The following is a 21816-nucleotide window of genomic DNA, read 5'->3' on the forward strand; positions in this document are numbered from 1 at the left end:
ATGTTGTTGTTTTTTAATGTGCATTTCTTGTACACCTGGCTAAGATTTATACCCGCTGCACATATATGAAGCACAACGATTAAAATCACAATCTAAGTCCAATTCTAATATATTACCCATCGACATCTGAGACCTCCTATTAGTCCTCCCCTTAGTGCTCCCTAATCCCTCCCCCAGTGCCCAAATTCCCTCGCTTACAGGGCTCCAGTCCAAAGCCTTCCACCGGCCACAGGGGGTCCCCACACATTCCTCCTCTGCCAGTGGTCGAGGCAGGGCTGTGCAGGCGCTCTCATCAGCCACGGAGCCGTCCTCTTCCCGGCAGCTGACATACCTCATCCGGGTCCCTTTTCCACAGGTGGCTGAGCACTGGATGTTGGAGCAAAATCATGCAGAAATGTTACTGGAGGCGGTCGCTACCTGGACAGTGACCCACTTTCTATGGTCATGTCAGAGAGCACCTTCCCTCCTGCCACCGCCCCAGCTTCTACCATTCGATTTCTTACCGGAGTCCAAGACCCAAATCGCCACTGGGTTCTTGGCGCAGTGTGCGTGCTCCTCCTCGCTTCAGGGACAGCCGGCGGAGGGTGACAAGATGGCAATTCGCAGTCCTAGATGTGAGAAGGGGGGACACCAGTTCCCTTTACGTCAATGCACTCTTTCATGGTCATGGCAGAGAAAAAACAGAAACACTGAAAATTCTAAGACTTCAGATTTGTGTGTGATTTTGAGAGATATCAAGTAACATGCTATCTCAGCCCCAATTTCTTTCTTTTTTTAACTTTAAAAAATCATTGATTTATAGAAAGAGTGAAAAGCGGGGGAGAGAGAGAAAAAAAAAAGAGAAAGAGAAAAATATCAATGTAACAGGGAAACATCGATTGGCTGCCTCCCATATGCACGTTGACCTTTCTGTGTACAGGATGACACTCCCATCAACCGAGCCACACTGGCCAAGGCCAGCCCCAATTTCGTTAACCGTAAATGGAATATAATTTGAGTCAATTTGTGGGCGCCTTTTAGGGGTCTATTTAATGATTTTTAATACCATATTTACTAACCTTTCAAGTGGAAAGAGAAAAAAGTATTGTAAAATGGCAGATAAGTTGGGAAAGAGCAGAATATCCTTTTAAAATGATCAATTATTAATTTTTCAAAATTCTGAAGGCCAAACTTTGTTCCCAAACTTCAATTAGTTTCCTAATCAGAATTCACTGATCATGAACTTGCTTTCCGAGTTTACTTAAAGATAACTCCTGAGGTCCTGAAGGTCAAATCTAGATAGATAAGGTATATTTCATATTCCAATGACTTGACATCAAGTTTATATGACACCCCTCAATCACTCCAGAGAAAAATCCCTATAATGAATGAGGCCATCCGTGTGTAGATAATATCCCCAGACTTACAAATGGGAAAACAGAAGTATACACCTGCTCACAATCGCTCCCAGCCTCAGTGGTTAGCAGATATTATTTGGTGAATACCTGTCAGTAAAATGCCTGTGATGTTATTCATGGTGTGAAGTGCTGGGAGAAGGATGCATCCTTGACTTCAGGGAGCTTATGATCTGAATGGGACATTCTGACCTCACCTATTCCTCTGTCCATGGTCCAGAGAAAGCCACAGGGATATTTTCTTACCGAGAAGAAATGAATCACATGCTGCAACTATGGGGCTGCCCTCTAGTCCAGTGGATATTATGGAACAGTTTAGAGAGAAATGTATGTTTTGAATCTCTAAGGGAGCTGCTAAGTCCTTCCTTCATGACTGCTCAGATGTAATAGCTAACATTTCACAGGCCTATATAATATGGTGGTTTGAAGTATTTCAGTAAAGTAATAAAAATAAAGAAGACACAACTCACAAGTTGTGTTTGGCCAATCAATCAGCATGGATGGCCCTGCCATATCCTTTATTTTTCTGACACGCCTCATCCAGCGACAACCATGGCGACATGCATAGACTAAGGGCGTCCACACAGAGTCCGTGCCCTGCCGGATGGAGCCTGGGAGCACGAGTTCTGGGCACAGTCTGTGTTCAGATCTGGTCTTCAGCAATTAGCAAAGCTGTGTACAAGCCCAAGTCTTCTCATTACAAAAAAGGATGCCCAAATCAAGGCCCACACAGAGTGGTGTGCTGGTGAGTGATCGCCAACTAGCTCTCAAGGAAAAGGTGTGCATATTTTTGTGTAGATAGATATATGTTTACACATATACATATATGTTTATTATAAATTTTACTGATATAAAGAATATGCAGCATACAATTTACAAATAACAATAAAGTATAGAATTCTTCACTTAAAATTCCATTGATTTTCACAGAATAGTTTTGATGACTTTTGCTGAACTCTGTAATCAGTTGACAAACTATGGTTGTAATTGCCAGACAAGTGTAGTGCTGACATAAATGTTAGTTGATGTTTTGTTTACTTTTAAGCATAAGGTGAAAGTGAAACAATAAAGATGTCTGTACAAACTAGGCTCATTCACCAATGACATGAACAATTTCTTTGCTGAACCAGATAGTAATTTTCAAATACCGGAAAAACATTTCTTTAATTTTTGTGCTATTCATAATATAACAGCTACAGACACTAGACTCTTAAGTTTTATTTGCATGATTACTATTTTCTCCATAACCTTCTTACATCTAAAGAATCAACAAAACAGTGAATAAAACCCTGGAATATGTAATATTTGTTGACTTCTGTGCCGTAAATACTCTCACCATGGCTAGTTCAAGCCACCAATTTGATGTCAAGTTGCGCAGAGATATACAGTAGCCATTGTTATATAGTATTTCCAGCACACAGACACGCACACAGCTAAAAACCTCAAGAGCACAGTCAATAGTAAGATGCAGGAACAAGCCAGCACCAGGACCTGCTGCCTGAACATACGACACTATTAGCTGAACCTTACATTGAAATCATTAAAATAACAAAGAAAGTAACACCAAACAATAAACATTTGCCATCAAATAAGAATCAGAATCAAACCTACATACATTTCAAATGACCAGAGAAGAACAAAACTGGTACATCAAAATACTAGATTAAAAATGTAACAAATAAGTAAATCCAGAACCACTTAATCAGTTTTCTCTACCTACATACTTACCTGTGAAAAGACTTGCCTATGAAAAGAACCACTGGGAAGTTTTGGCATCTCAGTGCCCAAAGCCAATAAGGGAGTTGAACGAAGGAGACTCACCTGGACCTCAGTTGGTCTAGCTGCTGCGTTGCAGACATTGACATCCACCACGGACACGCCATAGGTCCCGATGATGCATTGCACCACTCTTTGCTGGTATCCCCGTCCACAAGTGACACTGCACTGGGGAAACAAAACCCAAGTATATACAATTCAGCAACATTTCTCTTTCCCTTACTTTCCACATAACATTCTACAAGAGAAAAAGTAGTCCCATCACTGTGGGCCAGAGGGTAGGCACCCAAAGAAATTAGGTGAAAGTAGGCAATCCTGCTTTGTACAAATTATCACTACAGCACTTGAAATTATTTCTATCTCCATTGAAATTATATCTGTAGGAGTTCAGTTCCTTAACTGTGAACCCATGGAAGAAGAAGAGTACATTTCAATAATTTTTACACCTTTCACACTATAGTTACCAGCACCATGAAAAATAGTATAGTAGGTCCTCAAAGAATTTAACATAGAATTGCCATATAACCCAGAAATTCCTCTTTTAGGGATATATCCAAAAGAATTGAAAGCAGAGTCTCAAAGAGAGATTAATATACTCTCATGTTTATAGCAGCATTAGTCACAATAGCCAAAAAATGAAAGCAACCCAAGTGTCCTTCAACAGATGAATGCATAAACAAAGTGTGATATATACATACAATGGATTATTATTCAGCCTTAAAACTTTTAGGAAGAAAATTATGATATTATGCCAATGAAATAATCCAGTCCCAATAGGACAAATAATAATGATTCTACTTCCAGGGGTATCCAGAATAGTCAAATGCATAGAGAAAGTAGACTAGTGGTTGTCAGGGGCTGGGTGGAGGGCAAATGGGCAGTTATTTAATGGGTAGAGTTTTTTTAAATTTAATTCTTACCCGAGGATATTTTTTAATTGATTTGAGAGAGAGGGGGGAAGAGAGAGAGAGAGAGAGACATTGATGTGAGCAAGAAATATCGATTGGTTGCCACCTGTATGTATGCGCCCCAACTGGAGACTGAGCCCTACAACCTTTTGGTGTATGGGCTGATATTCCAACCAACTGAGCCACCTGGCCAGGGCAATGGGTAGAGTTTTCGTTTCGCAAGATGAAAAGTTCTGGATGTTGGTTGCACAGCGATATAAATATACTCAAGACTATTGAACTATACACTGACAAATGGTTAGAATGGTAAACTTTATGTTATCTGTATTTTACCACAATTACAAAATTTTAAATAATGGGATAAGGACTTGAATAGACATGTTTCCAAAGAAGATCTACAAATGGCCAACAAGTTCATGAAAAGATGGCCAACAAATCCTTAGGGAAATACAAGTCAAAACCTTGGGTGTCATAATTAAAAAATGGGAAAATAAGAAGTGTTGGCAAGGATGTAGATAAATTGGAACCTTTGTGTATTACTGGTAGAAATGTAAAAGGGTGCAGGTTCTGTGGAAAACTGGTAGTTAAAATGTTAAACACAGAATGATCACATAACTCATCAACACCACTCTTAGGTATATTCCCCAAAGAATTGAAATCAGGTACTAAAAAGGATACTCATTCATAGCAGCACTATTCACAATATCCAAGAGGTGTGAATAACGCAAAAATCCAATGAGGGATGACTGGATAAACAAGTGTGGTATATCCACACAATGGAATATTACATAGCCATAAAAAGGAACAGAGTAAAGAGGTGTGCTACAATGTGGGTCACCCCTAAAAACATTATGTTATGTAAAAGAGCCAGACACAGCCCTAACCGGTTTGGCTCAGTGGATAGAGCGTCAGCCTGCAGACTCAAGGGTCCCAGGTTCGGTTCCAGTCAAGGGCATGTACCTTGGTGCGGGCACATCCCCAGTAGGGGGTGTGCAGGAGGCAGCTGATTGATGTTTCTCTCTCATCAATCTTTCAAACTCTCTCTCCCGCTCCCTTCCTCTCTGTAAAAAATCAATAAAATATATATATTTTTAAAAAGCCAGACACAAAAGGTCCAATATTGCATGATCCCATTTATATGAACTACTTAGAACAAGTAACTACATGGAGGCAAAAAGCAGATCGTGGGCTCCAGGGAAGAGTCAACAGGGAGTAACTGCTGAGGGAGTGTCCTGGGGGCCATGGAAATGTTCTGAAGTAGACAGAGGTGGTGATTGCACACTATGAATGCACTCAATGACACTGACTTGTTCACTTTGGAATGGTTAATTTTGTACATGAATTTTACTTCAATTAAAAAAGCCCAAGTCTAATCTTAATATAAAAACACTTCTTATAAAAATATTATAAGAAAATCATATACATGTTAATAATGTAATATCTGCAGTGTAGAGTTAGAAGTATGTTTGGTTTTCTTCTCTTTGATAAATAACATTTAGCAAAATTTTTCTTATGAACAGGCATGACTCTTAAACAATATTTTTAAAAGCAATATTCTGTTGCCCTGAATTGCACTTTTAGGCAAAGGAAGAACCAATCTCTAGCTAGGATTGGTCTGGTGTGGACAGGGGTAAAAAACAGGCCCAGCAGTTCTAACCGATGCTATATTCCAGTCTTACCAGCGACCCTGAGCTGTGCATCTCTCCTCTGCTGACTCCCTAAGACTATGCGGATGGAGACAAAGAGGAGGCGAGATGAGAAGTGGGCGTGGACTCTCCCTGTGTATGCAGAGTGATCAGCCCACGTTTTGACTGGGGACGCTGGGCGATGGGGAGGATGCGGAAGAGTGTGGATGCTAATGACAGAAACCGCAGGCATGGAAACGAAGAAATCAGCTGGAGGAATGAAGTGGCTGAAGCTGGAACTGGACCACGTGGAAGGAGAGTCATTCTTCAAGATATTATGTAAGTGACAGCAGACAGCTGCTTTGCTTCCCTTGGGAGCCCAGAGAGCTACTTAAATAGGACCAGAATGCTTTTTGCTTCCATATTGGGAGGGACTTAATCTCAAGAGCAGTGGCTTCTGCACGGCAAGCGCAAGGGAGACGTCCACTCTCCCCTTTAAGAGCAGGTCTCGTCAAGAGTTAAAACCCACTCGGAAAAGACTCTTGCAAAGCGAGATGATTCTGCAGCCTTGGACCTAATTAATCTGTTTGAACAGTCTGACTTATTTATGAGAGATGAGCATTGGAAACACGATAATGGGAGCCACAACGTCCCATCCTAATTCCAGTCCAGACCCTCCTGCAAAGATGCTGGGGCTGGGCCCTTTTTCTGTGACAGACACACAGGACACATGAGAAGAGAACATCAGCCAGACTCCAGATCTGTTGTGACAAGTTCCAATGCTCGTGTCTCCACAATCTAGTTTTAATCCCAGAGAGGAGACAGGCACGCGGGTCTGCAAAGGGGACAGTCGGCTGCAGGAGGGCCAGGGCAACCCTGGGAAGCGGGGCGAAATGGGGGCAGAGTTTCTCCTGTTGGGCCCAGAGCATGAAGGCCCAGGGCAGTGAGACCCAGCGGTGAGGTCTGCCGCTGGCATGCCCGCTGTAAGCACTCTCCAGGTGAAAGGAAAGAATGCAGTTAAGAACTTTATCTTTGAAATACCTGTCCCCAGGGACCCGCCTGCCAGGACGCACATTCTGGCTGCTGACAGGTCTGTACGGAGGCCGGCTTGGTCTGAGGGTCACAGATTCTGTCGTCTAATCGATCTTCGCCAAACTGACACCAGACCTGCCGGTGCTTGTGCCCTTCCCCGCAGGTGACCAAGCACTGCAACGGAAGCACAGCCAGTCAGGCCCACTTCTCAGCACTGAGGGGTCCCGGGCCACTCCTGACCCGCAGGAACAGGAGTGCTCTTTCCCACAGCAATTCCTCTCTCCCAGCACCATGGGAAATAGCGAGGCTCATTCACTCACTCCCCCATTCCCTCACTCATTCATTCATTCACTCACTCTGTATTTATACAGAGTCCAGTTTCAAGCACAGAAGAAACTCGACACAGCGCTATGCTCTGAAGTATGAAGAGCAGCATTCACAGTTTTCTAGCGAGGGTGTCAGGTGTGGGGAAGTCAGAGTCAGATCAATCTGGGTTTTAATTCAGAGGTCAAGTGGCCTCTCTGTACCTCAGTTTTCCTATCTACTGCCAGGACTTGTGAAAACTAAATGAAAACAAATCCAACTAAAGTGCTTACCCCATGTTCATCTAATAAATATTAAATATAATTGCCGCTATTGTCTATGCTCATTGTAAAATACTTGAAAAGTACAGGAAAACATAAAAGAGAAATCTATAGTGATCCCCAAATTTCACTACCCAGGAAGACTCATTAACATGTTGCTGTCTGCTTCCCAGTCTGTTTATCTATGGAATGCTGGATCATACTGAATATATCTTACTAGAGGCCCGGTGCATGAAATTCATGCACCGGGGAGGGGGGAATCCCTCAGCCCGGCCTGCACCCTCTCCAATCTGGGACCCCTCAGAGGATGTCCAACTGCAGGATGGGGCCTAAACTGGCAGTTGGACATCCCTTTTGCAATCTGGGACCGCTGGTTCCTAACCACTTGCCTGCCTGCCTGCTTGCCTGATCGCCCCTAACTGCCTCTGCTTGCTGGCCTGATTGCCCCCTGACTGCCGGCCTGGTGCCCTCCTAATTTCCCCCTACTGGCCTGGTCGCCCCTTAACTGTCTGGAAGGAATTTGGACGGAAGATGTCTGGTCGACCTGGTCTAATTAGCATATTACCCTTTCATTAGTATAGATAGTTTGAGAACCCTGGCTTGCACTTTATCAAGCATTCTTGCACAAGTTTGTTACTTACTTTGAAATGCTACTTTAGTTCATACTAGCTATCTAAGAAAAATAAACCCAGTACCTTCTTTCATCTTTTTAAAAACAATACAGGGGTTTAAGAGAAGGCAGCTTGTTAACAGTGAAAGTACGGGGCTTGTTGGTCACTGTCCAGAATAAGACACTGCTAAGCACATGCACCACTGCTTGCCTGTCATTAAAGGGGCATTAACAATGTCCTCTTAAGATTCACATTCTATTTGATGCTAAAAGCGAACAGCTCCCCTTGCACTTGTGTGGATGGGGTAAGGGAGTGCCCGCAGAGGGAGCTAACAGGAAACACCTCTTCCCCACATTCCTGACTTGGCCCATAAACCAGGGAACTTCGGTTTTCCTTCCATTTGCTGGCCAGAAGGAAGGTGGAAGGAGTCACCACTGGGTGAGAGTCCCAGGGGTATGCTAGTGGTGAGTGCTAACAGGCCCAACAGCACGAAAGAGGCTCCACCGAGCTCCGCCCTATGCTTCCCCAGGTAAGGGACCGGAAGGCATAAACCCGGAGTGCCCAGCGGCCCTTGCTCTTTCCCGTTTCCACTAGCACCTGGATGGATACGTGAGAGAGGCCACTCACTGGGGTCTGATTCTCCTACGTTACAGATGAGGAATCAGGACACCTCATTATTTATTGTAGGCCTAAGTCAGTGCGTCTTTATCATTCCTAAAGCCTGGATTCCCTTTGCAGTGACCTCGCTGGGGCTCAAAGGGGAAGGGAGGGGAGAGAAGAGACTGGAACTTCAAAATCACCAACAAAAGCTGCCATGGCAGGTGATACAGCTAGCTAGCCTGGCGGTGCCTCCGAAGCTGCCAGTGGACCCTCCCATCCAGTATGGGAGTCGGGTCATTTCCTCAATGGAAGGTTCAAGAAAGACGCAGCAGGTTTAACCCTGAACCGCCGGGGGGGGGGGGGGGGAGAGGGGGTTGGAGTTGGAATGTCAGAGATAACTCAGGGAAAATGACAGCCCTGCCCTCTCACCTCGGACCAGTCTCCCGATTTCCACCGAGGACAAGGGAACTCGTTGCACCTCTGAACAGTGACTTTCTCTTGATATGTGCATTTGCTGTCATCCAGGACATCATTTTGGGTGTTGACACAAACAGCCCTTCTCCTCTGGATTCCACCATCACAGCTTTCAGAACACTGAAAAGACAAAAGATAAAATAAAACCGAGTTTCTTACCAAGCATGCTTGAGATCCCGGCTGAGCTGGCTTGTCTCTGCCAGACCTTAAGACCCAACCAACCAACCAACCAACCAACCAACCAACCAAGACTGGCCAATCTGGTTGTTATTTGGGGGCTATCTGTTCATGTTATCAATTTACTTAACAGGTTTACAGTGAAGTCAATCAATGGGCACAGAAAAATAAAATTAGGAATGGCCACGGGGTATGAGAAAGTGAGTTGCTGAGTAGGTGGACCATTCCCAATTTCCCACAGGCCATGGCTGCGTCAGACATTACAGATTAACCATGGCACTCTTCTTTGCAGATTGCGAATGGGGTCAGGCATTATAAATCAATCATGGTACGCTTTCCACACAGCTACACGGGGTTTCTCAACACAGCCCTGAGGAGTGAATTAGCTGATTCATCCTCATCCACTAATCAGACTCAGCACTCGAGAAGACTGTCTTTCAGAGAGAAGCCACTCACTTCAGTCCAAGCAGAATAGTGCCAGCCCCCGGTGATACATTCTCCTGAGCATTTTTCCTGGCTGCTTGGTTTGGGGTGACTGCTGCAAAAACTGTCATCCACCTTCTCGGTCCTCCCGTCCAGCCGGCTGTACTTGGCACAGTAGATGTCTAACGTGCGGTAGCCCAGGCCACACTGGGCACTGCACTCACTCCTGCTGGCCACCTGCCACCTGTGCACACCGGGAAGACACCAAGACTTCTGTTAAATATGTCTCATCTACATTCAGCTGGTGGGAGAGTTGATTTCATCCCCTCCCCCTTTAACTCAAACACCATGAACCCATGGTCAGTTATTGAAATCCAATTTTTAACCAACACATCCCTGTATTTTTCATGGCTGCCAAGGTACATGGAAGTCACAGACTGATAACTAGAGGTTCTGTCTTTGTAAAGGTTCTCTCCTGATACAGTCAATCTAAAATACAAGCAACCAAAAGGGAAAAAGAAACAGCAGAAGTCAACAGAGCAAAAGAGCAATTTTATATTTAAAAGGTTCATGCTACCCAGCATTTCATTTATCAAGAAGGCTGCTTCCAAAAGAGAACAACTTTGGAATCCCCTGAAACCTCCCTCATGTGGGCCTGTGCTAGAAGGTGCGCAGTGAACACTCTGTGAGTAATAAAGGAATACCACTGAGCCAAACCAGTTAGGCCAAGGAATAGATCATTTGGACTGTAATTGCGGAGTTAAGCGTGCTAAACTGTGAACATTACTACCTGTGAATAAAGACCTGAAGTTACTTGAATACAAGGACCATAGTCTATACAACTCAATTATACAATTTAAAAAAAAAGAGACTTTATTTTTTTTTGAGCAGTTTTAGGTCCATGCTAATGTTGAGAGGAAGGCACAGAGATTTCCCATATACTCCCTGCCCGCCGCGCCCCCCCCCCCCCGCCCCCCCTTGCTGGATCCTCAATTATCAGCTTCCCACACCAGATTGGTACATTTGTTTAATAAATGAACCTACGTTGATGCATCCTTATCACCCAAAGCCCCTAGTTTACATTAGGATTCACTCTTGGTGTTGTACATTCTATGAGTCTGCACAAATGTGTAATGACAGGTTTTCATCATCCTATATAATAAAAGGCTAATATGCAAATTGACCAAATGGCAAAACGACCAGTTGCTATGATGCGCACTGACCACCAGGGGGCAGACGCTCAACGTAGGAGCTGCCCCTTGGTGATCAGTGTGCTTCTGCAGGGGGAGCGACGCTCAGCCAGAACCCGGGCTCATGGATGGCGAGTGCAGCGGGGGTGGTGGGAGCCTCTCCCACCTCTGCAGCAGTGCTAAGGATGTCTGACTGTGGCTTAGGCATGCTCCCCACAGGGCATGGGCCTAAGCCGTCAGTCAGACATCCCCCGAAGGCACATGGACTGTGCAGGACCTCCCCCCACCAGTGCACAAAATTTCGTGCACCGGGTCTCTAGTTATAACATAATATAATACTCTAGAGAGCATTTGTACTGCCTTAAAACTCCTCTGTGTAAAGCAGACATGCTAACCGCTACACTGTCAGAATGGCTATCATCAACAAATCAACAAAGGATAAGTGCTGGCGAGGATGGGGAGAAAAAGGAACCCTCGTCCACTGCTGGTGGGAATGCAGACTGGTGTAGCCACTGGGGAGAACAGTGTGGAGTTTCCTCAAAAAACTAAAAATAGAACTCCCATTTGACCCAGTAATCCCACTTCTAGGAATATATCCCAAGAAACTAGAAACACCAATCAGAAAGGATATATGCACCCCTATGTTCATAGCAGCACAATTCACCATAGCTAAGATTTGGAAACAGCCTAGATGCCCAACAGCAGATGAGTGGATTAGAAAACTATGGTACATCTACACAATGGAATACTACGCTGCTATAAAAAAGAAGGAATTCCTACCACTTGCAGCAGCATGGATGGACCTGGAGATCATTATGCTAAGTGAAATAAGCCAGGCAATGAAAGAAAAATACCACATGATCTCACTCATTTATGGAAAATAAAGAACATTATAACCTGATGAACAAAAAGATAGATACAGAGGCAGTAAAGATAGATACAGAGGCTGTCAAATTACAGCGGGAAGGCTGGGGAGTGTTGGGTAGAGGGGGAAAGAGATCAACCAAAGGACTTGTATGCATGCATATAAGCACAACCAATGGACACAAGACACTGGGGGTGGGGTGGGATGAGGGCATGTGACAGAGGCTGGGGGAAGGTCAATGGGGGGAAAAAAGGAGATATATGAACTACTATATATAATACTTTAAACAAAAAAATAAAAATTTAAAAAAAGGGACATACATACTACCAGTAAAAATAAATAAATAAATAAATAAATAAATAAATAAATAAATAATCACTTAAAAAAAAACCCAAACTCCTCTATGTTTCACTTGTTATTTTTCCTTACTGCTCTACAATTATATATTTTAAAAACTAGTTTTGAATCTACACATCTTTGTAGCCTTTCTTGGCACACAGCAGGTGCTCAGAATGGGATAATAAATTATTTTAATGCTCAGGAACATGGTCAGTGCTTAAAGAAAAAAGGCTTAAATTGAATTTATTTAGAATAGTCTAAATAAATTTGAAATATATTGTGTTGATTAAATCTAATAATCCAAAAAGATTGCTTTCTTTATCATCTTCATTTGGATTTGCTCTTTATTGCTAATTCTGTATTGTTCAGAAATCCAGTGGCGTGGTGAGGCCCTAAGAATTCTTCCATCCACACCTGTCCAGGGCAAGGACGTGGGAAGAAAATAGTACTGGACACATGCTTATCTCGGAATTCCTCACTAATGCTCACAAGCAGGTCAGAGTTGACCTACTTTTACATTTGGCATGTAAAGTGGGCTGACGGGATTTTGCTCTAATCGGAACATGTTACACGAGGGACAGTAAAACAACGCTTTATCTCATCCTGCCAAAGTTTAATCAGGGCGAACCCTCACTTCCCTGAGGAAGTGAGGCAAAACCCTGCACCAGTTCAGCAGAGGCATCTGGAACTTTCATCTGCCCTTCGGTTCCTGGCTACCTCCTCTTTGCCTTCCTCACCGTTTCCGTGTGGAAAGGTTATTTTCCATCCTGGATGAGGGAGGCAGGAGTCCTGCTCCTGCAGCGCAGGCTGGAAAAGCATGGTGGAGACTCCCTGATAGTCACACAATGCCCGGAATCCGAGCAGAGAACCTGGAAGAGTGTCAAAGGTCATACACTGCCCTGGGAAAGTTCTCAAAATGCCATCCTTTGCTTCATAGTCTCTCCCTCAAAGGTGGTATCAACTACAGTGTTCTGAATTTATTCATTTCATTTCATATAACAACTAGAGGCCCGGTGCATAAAATTTATGCACGGGGCGGGGGGGCGGTGTCCCTCAGCCCAGCCTGCACCCTCTCCAATCTGGGACCCCTTGAGGGATTTCCAACCGCCCGTTTAGGCCTCTCACAATCCAGGACTGCTGGCTCCCAACCGCTTGCCTGCCTTTGCCTGATTGCCCCTAACCTCTTCTGCCTGCCAGCCTGATCACCCCCTAACCACTCCACTGCCAGCCTGATCGACGCCTAACTGCTCCCTGGCCGGCCCGACTGCCCCTAACTGCCCTCCCCTGCTGGCCTGGTCACCCCTAACTGCCCTCCCCTGCAGGCCTGGGTCCCTCCCAACTGTCCTCCCCTGCAGGCCTGGTTGCCCACTACTGCCCTCAGCTGCTGGCCTGGTCACCCCTAACTGCCCTCCCCTGCAGGCTGCCCCCCCCGCAACTGCCCTCCCCTGCAGGCCTGGTCCCTCCCAACTGCCCTCCCCTGCTGTCCTGGTCCCCCCCAACTGCCCTCCCCTGCTGGCCTGATCGCCACAACTGCCCTCCCCTGCAGGCCTGTTCTCCCCCAACTGCCCTCCTCTGCCAGCCCAGTCACCCCTAACTGCCCTCTGTGCTGACCTGATTTCCCACAACTGCCCTCCCCTGCAGGCCTGGTCCCCCCAAACTGCCCTCCCCTGCTGGCCTGATTGCTCACAACTGCCACCCCTTGCAGGCCTGGCCCCCCCCAAATGCTCTCCTTGCAGGCCTGCCCCCCCCCAAATGCCCTTCCCTGCAGGCCTGGTGCCCCCCAACTACCCTCCCCTGCAGGCCTGGTCCCCCCAAAATGCCCTCCCCTGCTGGCCTGATTGCTCACAACTGCCCTCCCCTGCACGCCTGGTCCCCCTCAACTGCTCTCCCTTGCAGGCCTGCCCCCCCAATTGCCCTTCCCTGCAGTCCTGTTCCCTTCCAACTGCCCTCCCCTGCTGACCTGGTCCCCCCCAACTGCCATCCTCTGCAGGTCTGGTCACCTCCAACTCTCCACAACTGCCCTGCCCTGCCAGCCATCTTGTGGTGGCCATCTTGTGTCCACATGGGGACAGCCATCTTTGACCACATGGAGGCGGCCATCTTGTGTCTTGGAGTGATGGTCAATTTGCATATTACTCTTTTATTAGATAGGATTATATTTTGTTACTCTATTTCAGAAAAGCAAAGTGTCTGTTAATAAGTGGAAACAAAATGTGCTGTCTCAATGGGCGTGTGCGGCATTACTTTGGGAGCTACGATTTAAGGAGAGTTCTACATGCAGAATTTTTCAGAGCCTTCAGAATGCTCATCAGCACTACGGATATCCACACAGGGGAGGAGACAGTTAGCCTTTTGCACTTGGATGTCGAGTGTGACTCGACACAGTTAGCATCGGTAGCAGCTCGTATGTCGAGCCACACTCGACACGTAGTTTCACCGCGGGGGGAAGGGGGATTTTTGTCTATTTTTCCAGTATCTTTTCTTGTTTTCATTAACATGAAAGGACAAGTAAAATGTAAATGCCGTCTCAACTGATGCCACCACCTAAGCTTCACCAATGGCATCTTCAAAGGCTATTTGTTTCTAAGACACATCAGTCACGTGAAAAAGGTTAGACCAGTACACTAACTTCCAGGGGTAGATTATTATCCACTAACTTAGAGCAACGTTTAGATGGAAAGCTCCATATAATCACACCTCACCCTAACAAAAAACACAAAGATTGTGTTGTTTGTTCTAACAAGAAAAATCAAAGGAGGAAGAAGAGAGGCGATTTATATTTGCGAAACATGTGAATGTAAAACAGGTCTTCATGTGAGTGAATGTTTCAAAAAATATCACACCATGAAAAATTATAGAGATTAAAATTACTCTTTGAATGTATCAATAATTTGAAATATAAAAAAATCCAAATAAATAAGTTTGTATGAAAGATACTCCAGTTTTTAATTCTACTGCCGTGCTTTGTAAAATCTGGGGTATTTAAAAAATTAAATCCCGAGTAGAATAAAGGAATCGAGAAAAAAGCAAGCGAGTACAAAGGGTTAAACATCCTGGCCACCAGGGATCATCTGGTAGAACTAGGCTTCCGCAAACATGCTTTGGGCAAAACTATTTTAGAGTTTGACCATCAGTAACAATACTCTCCTCAGTCTTTTAGCTTTGCACATGGCCACTTGGCAATACTCAGTATAAATCACCATTATAGAAACTGTCAGGGTAACGAAGAAAGAGAAAACATCTCCTTTGGGCTCAGTTTGTGTCTGTGTGTTTTTCAGTGAACAACTTCCACCAGACGTTTCCACTAAAAGACATGGCTGCCACTCCTTCCCCTTTTCTTTCATCAGCCACAGGTGCTATCCAAGCCCGTGCCCTGAGCTGCTGTCCTCCTTTGGTCTCAGTAGAGTCAAAGTATTTCTTTTTTTAAGCTAAGTATAAAGAAGATGCCTTTCTCTGAATAGGAAATTTAGAACAGCAACTTTGACATACCTATTATATGACAAAATGAAAAGATTTTAAATCCTGGTTTCACCTTGGTTATGGGAAATGATTTTTAGTAAAAGTGAGAGGATGATTTATGAAATCAGAAAGACTTAGGTGTGAACGTGAGCTCTAACACTTTTTAGCTATAGACCCCACGTAGGTCACTTAACCCCAAGCTTCAGCTTACTTATCTGTGAAAATGGGATTCTTTTCACGGGGCTACAGGGAAGATGAGAAGACCAGGCGTGTGTAGCATTGAACACACATGACACCCACTCAAGAAAAGTAGCTATTAATTACTACTACTGCTCTCAGTGTTTTATTCTGTGGCCAAGTTCAAATATCACGTACCTCTGCAAAAACCACAACACAGTTTGAGGAGACATCCAGTTGAGATCTGTCATATACACTGAGTGGCCAGATTATTGTGATCTCTGAACGCATAATAATCTGGCCACTCAGTGTATATCTTACCTTATAATAGAGAAACATGCAAATTGACCGCACCTCCGCTATGCCCACGATTGGGCCGGTGGGAGGCTGGGGGGTGGGACTCCGGGTGGCCTATCTGGCCGTTGAGAAGATCAAGATGGCGGCGCCCAGTCCTCTTAGTTCCGGGGGTCCCTGGGGCCATCGCCACCCCAGGGGGGCGTGGCCGGGCCCATGCAGCCGCTCCTGGGGTGCCTACGGTGATCGGCACCCCGGGGGGGGCGTGGCCGGGCCCATGCAGCCGCTCCTGGGGTGCCTGGGGCGAGGCACCCCGGGGGGGAGTGGCCAGGGGTGCCTGCGGCGATCAGTACCCTGGGGGGGCGTGGCCGGGCCCATGCAGCCGCTCCCGGGGGTGCCTGGGGCAATCGGCACCCCGGGGGGCGTGGCCGGGGGTGCCTGCGGATATCGGCACCCCGGGGGGGTGTGGCCGGGCCCATGCAGTCGCTCCCGGGATGCCTGGGGCGATCGGCACGTGGCCGGGTGCATCTAGCCGCTCCCGGGGGTCCCTGGGGCGATCGACACCCCGGGGGGGCGTGGCCGGGCGCATACAGCCGCTCCCCGGGGTCTGAGGCGGGGGTTGAGGGGTGGTGCCACCTCAGTGGAGGGGTGCTGCACTGCAGGGTACTGGACTGACTGATGTGATTCAGAGAAGCTCCCAGTGCTAACCGGCCACACTCAGGCGGCCTTCACACTTCAGAGGCAGTGACTCCTGCTCCTGCCTTGACCCAAAAGCAAGCTCGCTACACCCTGCCCCATAGCAGAGCATGACTAGGCAGTGAGTGGGAAGCCTTCCACCTGCTTTGGAGAAGGGGGGGCAGTAAAGAATGGGGGGAGAGGAAAGAATGTGGAGCATCCGCAATGAAGAGGTGCTTGAGAAAGAGGCTCGGAAGCCTGACTGGAAGGTTTGTTCTGTTTGCTGGGCCGCTGCCCCTTAGGAAGCACAAAGAGCATGGCTCTGAGGGCTTCCTGTGTGCTGAGTCAAGTTCCACAGCCAACTGGAATTGGCCTCAGTTTCCTGGTCTGTAAAATGGATGAAGCGTGTCCCAGTGCCTTCATTGAGCTTTGATGGCCAATTGAGATACTATATAAAGAAAATGAGGGAAGAAATGAGATAGAAAAGGAAGGACGAGCAACACAAAAGAAAGACTGAAAGGAACCTGTAAACCCATTGTCACTTAAATAGGGAATATAGTCAATAGTGTTGTAATGATGGTATGATGCCAGGTGGGTACTAGAAATGTCGGGGAACACTTTGTAAAGTATATGATTGTCTAACCACTATTCTGTAACTAATATAAAACCTGAAACCAATACAAAATAATGTTGAATGTAAAGAAATGAAAATTGGAGTGAAATTTTTATAAATTTCAAAGTTTAAATAAAAGCTGTAAAGGAAGGAAGGGGAGAATAAAAAGTGTTTTTCATTTTGCCACTTCATTAAAAAGACAGTTGTCTTTATATGGTGCTTTTATACTTTTCTAAGTCATTATCTCATTTTAATTTCTGGGCAACTTAAAGACAAGATAAGTATTCCCTCCACTATTCAAAGAAAGGAAATCTTGGTGTCTGGTCCTAATGATTCAATCGTCAAGCCCTTATTGTAAAGCAGGGTTAGTAAAATTTTCTGTGCAGGGTCATATCTATACTAACAAAAGCCTTAGGGGTGATCAGGCCAGCAGGGGAGGGTATTTGGGGGCAATAAGGCCTGCAGAGGAGCAGTTAGGGGGCAATCAGGCCAGCAAGGGAGCAGTTAGGGGGCAATCAGGCAGGTAGGTGAGCGGTTAGGAGCCAGTGGTCCTGGATTGTGAGAGGGATGTTCAACTGCAGGTTTAGGCCCGATTTAGGATCGGGCCTAAACCTGCAGTTGGACATCCCCCGAGGGGTCCCATATTAGAGAGGGTGCAAGCTGGGCTGAGGGACACCCTCCCCAGTGCACGAATTTCGTGCACCGGGCCTCTAGTCCTATATAATAAAAGGCTAATATGCAAATTGCCCCCTTACCAGGAGTTTGATCAGCAGGCAGGCTGGCCAACTGCCCATGTCCCCTCCCCCTGGCCATGCTGACTAGACCCACTCATGCACGAATTCATGCACCGGGCCTCTAACATATATATATATACTGAGTGGCTAGATTATTATGCATTCAGAGATCATAATAATCTGGCCACTCAGTGTAATTCTTAGTAAGTCTCATGGATTTGAGGCGCCTTCTCAATGTATTTGCTTTCTAAAATTTGCTTTAATTGTGATTTTATATCTGAGAGCTTCCAGTGCATGAGAAACTCTGGGAGACCATCGGATTAGCCGGCATCACAACCAACTACCTGGTAGCTGACTGGAATTTGTTTGAAGTGAGCATTTTTAGTTCCTTGAAGTAACAGTTCAAACATCAGCTCCACCTCAAATTGTTGCTCCTTGGGTACACTTCAGCAGGTTCTTAAAGAACGTTTTTTGTTTTTTTTTACTGGTAAGGTCATGTCCTAGTACTGGAGATGCTTTTCACAAACTTGTCTTCCCCACAATGAGAGGAGCATGCTTAGTGCTGCAGCAGGAGTCCCACAATATCTGCACTTGTCACTCGAGACTCCCCCATCATCATGGTCTCCTGGTCTGACCCAGCCAGTGCACAAGTGACAGCGAAGTGGTCAAATAAGAGACAGAACAAGGATGGGGCAGGAATGTCCTGGGAGGTGTTTCTTTTCACAAAGGAAGAAAAGCTACACAAAATGAGATCAAGGAGTATCACTCACTGTGCCTGAATTCAAAATGAAAACAGCTCTCTCCAAAGAGTAAGGCTCAAGGGTCAGTCAGAGAATATTTAAATCCTGCCCCTTCACTAACTAGTTGTGTGACCTGGGGAAGTTTGCTTGACTTCTCTCACCCTGTGTTCCTTATTTGTTAATTTAGAGGAATAATAATAATACTTAGGTACTATTTTGCTTATTAGATTATTAACAAGATAAATAGGACATTAATATATTAACTAATAAATAGGATAATATTATATATATATATATATGTGATTATATAAGAACTATCCTATTAACAAAAGACTGTTAATAGGATCATATATAACTTAAAAATAATCCTTGAGGAAGAACCAAGATAGCGGCATAGGTAAACACCTATACTTGCTGCCTCTCACAACCACATCAAAATTACAACTAAAAGGCAGAACAACTACTACCCAGAACTGTGGGAAAGCTGGCTGAGTAGAAGTTCCACAACTAGAGAGGTGAAGAAAGCGCATTGAGACTGGTAAGAGGTGCGGAGTAAAGTGCTGGCACCTGGATGTGCTGCTCTTTTAATTGCGAGGGAGATACAAGCTCTCGCTTGCTCTGAACTCCAGTTCCCGGCAAGACTCTGGGAGACCCAGACACATATGGGGAGAAACTGGACTGTCTGACATCGGGACAGGAACGCGAGGGCAGCTTTCTCTCAGAGGTGCTTGCAGCGATCATTGTTCCTGCACAGGGGCGCGGGACGGGGAGACCCGGGGACCTCTCCGGTGCAGGGTTGACTGGCAGCCATTGCTGTTTGCTCCACGTTGGTGATTCCCAGAGGCTCCACTCCACCCAATTTATAATCCCACCCAAGCTGTGCGCATCGGCTTTTGCATATGAATAGCCTGTCCTTTCTCCACCTAAAACCTGTCAAACTGAAGCTGGGTCAGAGAGCCCCGGAGCTTCCAAAAGAAAACCCAAGGCCTGGCAGCGGCAGCCTGCCTTGCTTCACTGCTGGGCCTCCTCTGGACACTTCCAAACCCCATACAAAGAGGAGGAATCTGCAGATGTCTCTGTAGCTCCTGCTGGGCGACCCCAGACAGGGGCTGACCTTGCACCTCCTTGGAGATCCAAGAGCCAGTGTACCCAGTGGACAGAGTGAGACCATACAGGATTACAACCTTTCACATCCATAAGAGACACACTCAAGGGGCAGACTCAGTGAGCACCAAAGCCCCACTGAAGCAAGTCCTGCCCCATAAGGGTATCTCCTGTGCAACAGATCTTCCAGTGTAGACACAGCTGGTCATCACAGCCAACTGGCCTGGAGGTCAATTCCTCCCAGTGATACCAACAACAATCAAGGCTTAACTACAACAAGACTGTGCACAGAGCCCACAAAGCGGTGCACCAAGAGCGTCCACCTCAGGTGACTGGTGAGGCTGAGCCACTAGGCCCTATAGGACACCTACCACACAAGGCCACTCTATCAACTCAAGGAGACTTAGCAGCTACCCAGTACATATAAACAAACACAGGGAAGCAGCCAAAATGCGGAGTCAAAGAAACAAGTCACAAATGAAAGAAATGGATGAAAGCAAAAGACTGGATATAAAGTTCAAAACCATGGTTAGAAGGTTACTCAAGAATCTTCTAGAAACCTCCGAGAAATTTAGTGAGACCCTCGAGGATATGAAAAAGGACCAATCAGAAAGTAAGCATACACTGACTGAAATAAAGAATAATATACAGAGATCCAACAGCAGACTAGAGGATCACAAGAATCAAGTCAAAGATTTGAAATACAAAGAAGCAAAAAACACCCAACCGGAAAAGCAAAAAGCAAAAAGAATTCAAAAATATGAAAGTAGTTTAAGGAGCCTCTGGGACAACTTCAAGCATACCAACATCCGAATTATGGGGGTGCCAGAAGAAGAGAGAGAGCAAGATATTGAAAGCCTATTTGAAGAAATAATGACTGAAAACTTCCCCACCTGGTGAAAGAAATAGATTTACAAGTCCAGGAAGTGCAAAGAATCCCAAACAAGAGGAATCCAAAGAGGACCACACTAAGACACATCATAATTAACCCTTTGCACTCTCTTGCTTTTTTCTCGATTCCTTTATTCTATTCGGGATTTAATTTTTTAAATACCCCAGATTTTACAAAGCACGACAGTAGAATAAAAAACTGGAGTTTCTTTTCATACAAACTTATTTATTTGGATTTTTTTATATTTCAAATTATTGATACATTCAAAGAGTAATTTTAATCTCGACATCCGAGTGCAAAAGGTTAAAATGCCAAGGGCAAAAGACAAAGAGAATCTTAAAAGCAGCAAGAGAAAAAACAGTTAGTTACCTACAAGGAAGTACCCATACAACTGTCAGCTGATTTCTCAACAGAAACTCTGCAAGCCAGAAGAGAGTGGCAAGAAATATACAAAGTGATCAATAGCAAGAACCTACAACTAAGATTACTCTACCCAGCAAAGCTATCATTTAGAATTGAAGGTCAGATAAAGAGCTTCACAGACAATAAAAAGCTAAAGGAGTTCATCACCACCAAACCAGTATTATATGAAATGCTGATGGGTATTCTCTAAGAAGCGGAAGAAGAAAAAGGTAAAGATAAAAAATTATGAACAACAAAGTGACAACAAATACATATCTATCAACAAGTGAACCTAAAAATCAAATGAATAAAAACCCTGATGAACAGAACAGACTAGTGAATGTAATAGAATCAGGGGCATGGAAAGGGAGCAGACTGATAATTCTCGGGGGGGGGGGGGGGCGGAGGGGTTGTGGGGGGTGCAGGAAGAGATTGGACAAAGAGCTTACACCTATGGATGAGGTCAGTGGTGGAGGGGAGGCTTGGAGTGTGGTGGGAACCAGGCGTAGGGGAGCTATGGGGGAAAAAAAGAGGAACATCTGTAATAATCTGAACAATGATGATTTAAAAAAAAAAAAGAAAGAAAATTGGCAAAAAAAAAAATAAATGTTTGACATACAAAAAAAAAATCCTTAGTAAATGGTTGATTCTTTTATTACTTACAGAGCAGTTACCACTCTGAATAATATAATTACTATTATTGTTACAATATTATTAGTTATAATTGA

General features: G+C 45.2%; 1 protein-coding gene across 2 annotated transcripts in view; it reads right to left on the reverse strand.

Annotated features, from left to right (window-relative positions):
- ADAMTS9 (ADAM metallopeptidase with thrombospondin type 1 motif 9) overlaps positions 1–21816 on the reverse strand; it is a 166014-nt gene that overhangs the window by 72927 nt on the left and 71271 nt on the right. For both annotated transcript variants that reach the window (XM_079795238.1, XM_079795237.1), the window contains exons 20-25: positions 9638–9848; positions 8960–9124; positions 6745–6909; positions 3216–3338; positions 504–608; positions 199–366 (exon numbers count right to left, since the gene is read on the reverse strand). In XM_079795238.1, the coding sequence (XP_079651364.1) occupies positions 199–366; positions 504–608; positions 3216–3338; positions 6745–6909; positions 8960–9124; positions 9638–9848 (937 nt within the window). The remainder of the gene's footprint in view (positions 1–198; positions 367–503; positions 609–3215; positions 3339–6744; positions 6910–8959; positions 9125–9637; positions 9849–21816) is intronic.

Source organism: Cnephaeus nilssonii (assembly GCF_951640355.1).
Source record: "Cnephaeus nilssonii genome assembly, chromosome: 17".
Classification (NCBI taxonomy): domain Eukaryota; kingdom Metazoa; phylum Chordata; class Mammalia; order Chiroptera; family Vespertilionidae; genus Cnephaeus; species Cnephaeus nilssonii.